This window comes from Oratosquilla oratoria, chromosome 6, assembly GCF_046742065.1.
Source record: "Oratosquilla oratoria isolate Oo_2021 chromosome 6, ASM4674206v1, whole genome shotgun sequence".
Lineage (NCBI taxonomy): Eukaryota > Metazoa > Arthropoda > Malacostraca > Stomatopoda > Squillidae > Oratosquilla > Oratosquilla oratoria.
This window is the reverse complement of record NC_134782.1, coordinates 31,822,208-31,824,707: the sequence shown is the minus strand read 5'-3', so window position 1 is coordinate 31,824,707 and position 2,500 is coordinate 31,822,208. Positions and strand designations below refer to the sequence as shown.

The 2,500-nt window shown below is 41.7% G+C and overlaps 1 protein-coding gene across 1 annotated transcript in view; it reads right to left on the bottom strand.

Annotated features, from left to right (window-relative positions):
- Positions 1-1,853: 1,853 nt before the first annotated feature.
- Positions 1,854-2,500, bottom strand: part of LOC143025977 (uncharacterized) — an 840-nt gene continuing 193 nt past the window's right edge. Inside the window, exon 1 of the mRNA XM_076185961.1 lies at positions 1,854-2,500. This exon is cut by the window's right edge and continues 193 nt beyond it. Coding sequence (XP_076042076.1) covers positions 1,854-2,500 — 647 coding nt within the window.

The following is a 2,500-nucleotide window of genomic DNA, read 5'->3' as shown; positions in this document are numbered from 1 at the left end:
ATATTCACATTTATACTTATAACTGTATTTGTATTGAAATTGTGTTTTATACATATCTATCTATCTATATATATATATATATAGATATATATATATATATACATATATATATATATATATATATTTATATATATATTGAAAACACACACACACACACACACACACACACACACACACACACACACACACACACACACACACACACACTCACACACACACACACACACACACACACACACACACACACACACACACACACACACACAGAAACACACACACACAGAAACACAGGCACACACACACATACACACACATACACAAACACACACACACACACAAACACACACACACACACACACAAACACACACACACACACACACACACACACACACACACACACACACACACACACACACACACACACACACACACACACACACACACATACACACAGAAACACACACACACACACACACACGTGCGCGCACACACACACACACACGCACACACATGCACACACATACACAAACACACACACACACACAAACACACACACACACACAAACACACACACACACGCACACACACACACACACACACACACACACACACACACACACACACACACACACACACACACACACACACACACACACACACACACACACACACACACACACACACACACACACACACATACACACACACACACACACACACGCACATACACACACACACACACACACACACACACACACACACACACACACACACACACACGCATGCACGCACGCACAAAATCTAAACTATCTCTAGTTTTTAACACACACACGTACAAAAGCTAAACCAACTCTGATGTTTATCACACACACACACACACACACACACACACACACACACACACACACACACACACACACACACGATGGCACTGTGGTTAGAGTTCCCAGCTGCCACTACGGCGGTCTGGGTTCGAATCCCGTCCAGGGCTGAAATAATTTCAGTATCGCTGCGCTGCGAGTCGTTACTCCATCTTTCCCCGGGGAGGGAAATAGCTGTCGATCACGAGTCCAACACGTGATCCAAGACCATGGTGAACCACACGAGCGCGCGCACACACACACACACACACACACACACACACACACACACACACACACACACACACACACACACACACACACACACACACACACACACACACACACATACACACACGAACAAATTAAAACTACTTATCGATAATGCGAAATATGTTTAAATTTTGCTATATATGACAAAATATTTAGATAGAAGAATTTTTTCTGATTTTCGTGAGTTTGGTCGATTATTCCAGTTGTCGCCAGGTGATTTTATTCAGCTGAGGGAAACCCCCAAAGGGTTGATATTTGAAGTTAAATCTTTAAAAAACAAGGCGTAAAAGCCCTTTTAAGTTTAGATGTGTGGACATCATGATATGAAATATATTCTTACAATTTTTTTTCCTGTTTTCCATTTTACTTTATTTCACTTTAATCACTTTTAGTATGATCCAGTTTAGTTTAATTTAACTTGATATAATCTAATCGAACTTCAGTTTATTTAATTTCTAATTCTATTTTTTGCTAAAATAGTTTTACTCGATCGTTGACGGGTTTTGGACAGGGAGTGGTTTTAGTCGATCTTATATGGTCCAATCTTGGTAAAGTTGCTTTTCATAGAAAATTCAAATTCCATCATTTCAATGCATATAAAGCTTTTATACGTCCAAGCTTATAAAAACAAAAAATTGTATTAATTCCAATGGTCCAGAATGAACAATTCAAGTTAAAACAAAGATGATTTTCATAACGATTTTGATAGTAAAAAAAAATCAAATTTTGAGTGAAGAAAGCTGTTCAGTGACGATGTCCAAGAGGATGTTGAATCGAACATCTCGAAGTTTTTGGACAAGATCATCAACTGAAATTCGATCTTCGGGAATGTAAGTCATTGCCCTTGCGATAAGAAGAGAAATATCCTTATTTCGATCTTCGTGGGCGATAAGAGAGGCCAACAGATATCCGATCGAGTAGACATCACTTGCAGAAGAAGTTCCTCGCCCCTTGAAAAGCTCCGGAGCAATGTGAGGAAAAGTGATATGACCGGTTCTGTTCTTACTGTAAACGGCCTTGCCGATGCGAACGGCGCTTCCGAAGTCAATGAGAGTTGCGTTCCAAAGGTCGCAGTTCCTCTCGACGACAATGTTATCTTGTTTAATATCGTTATGCGTCCAGCCGCGATGATGAATAAGGCGAACGCTCTCTGTGACTTGGAAAACGAGGTCGACAGCCTGATATTGTGAGAGCTGTCCTCGTTGAATCAGTTTGTACAGAGAGCGTCCCCCGCAGCTGGTGATGAGAGTGACCGGGTTTCTGCCAACGCCGAAAAGGGTCGGGACACGAGGAACTCCTGACAACGCTGCCAGAGCCTCGGCCTCCTTAACCATGGCGGGCAGAAACCTTCTCTTCTTGTAGACCT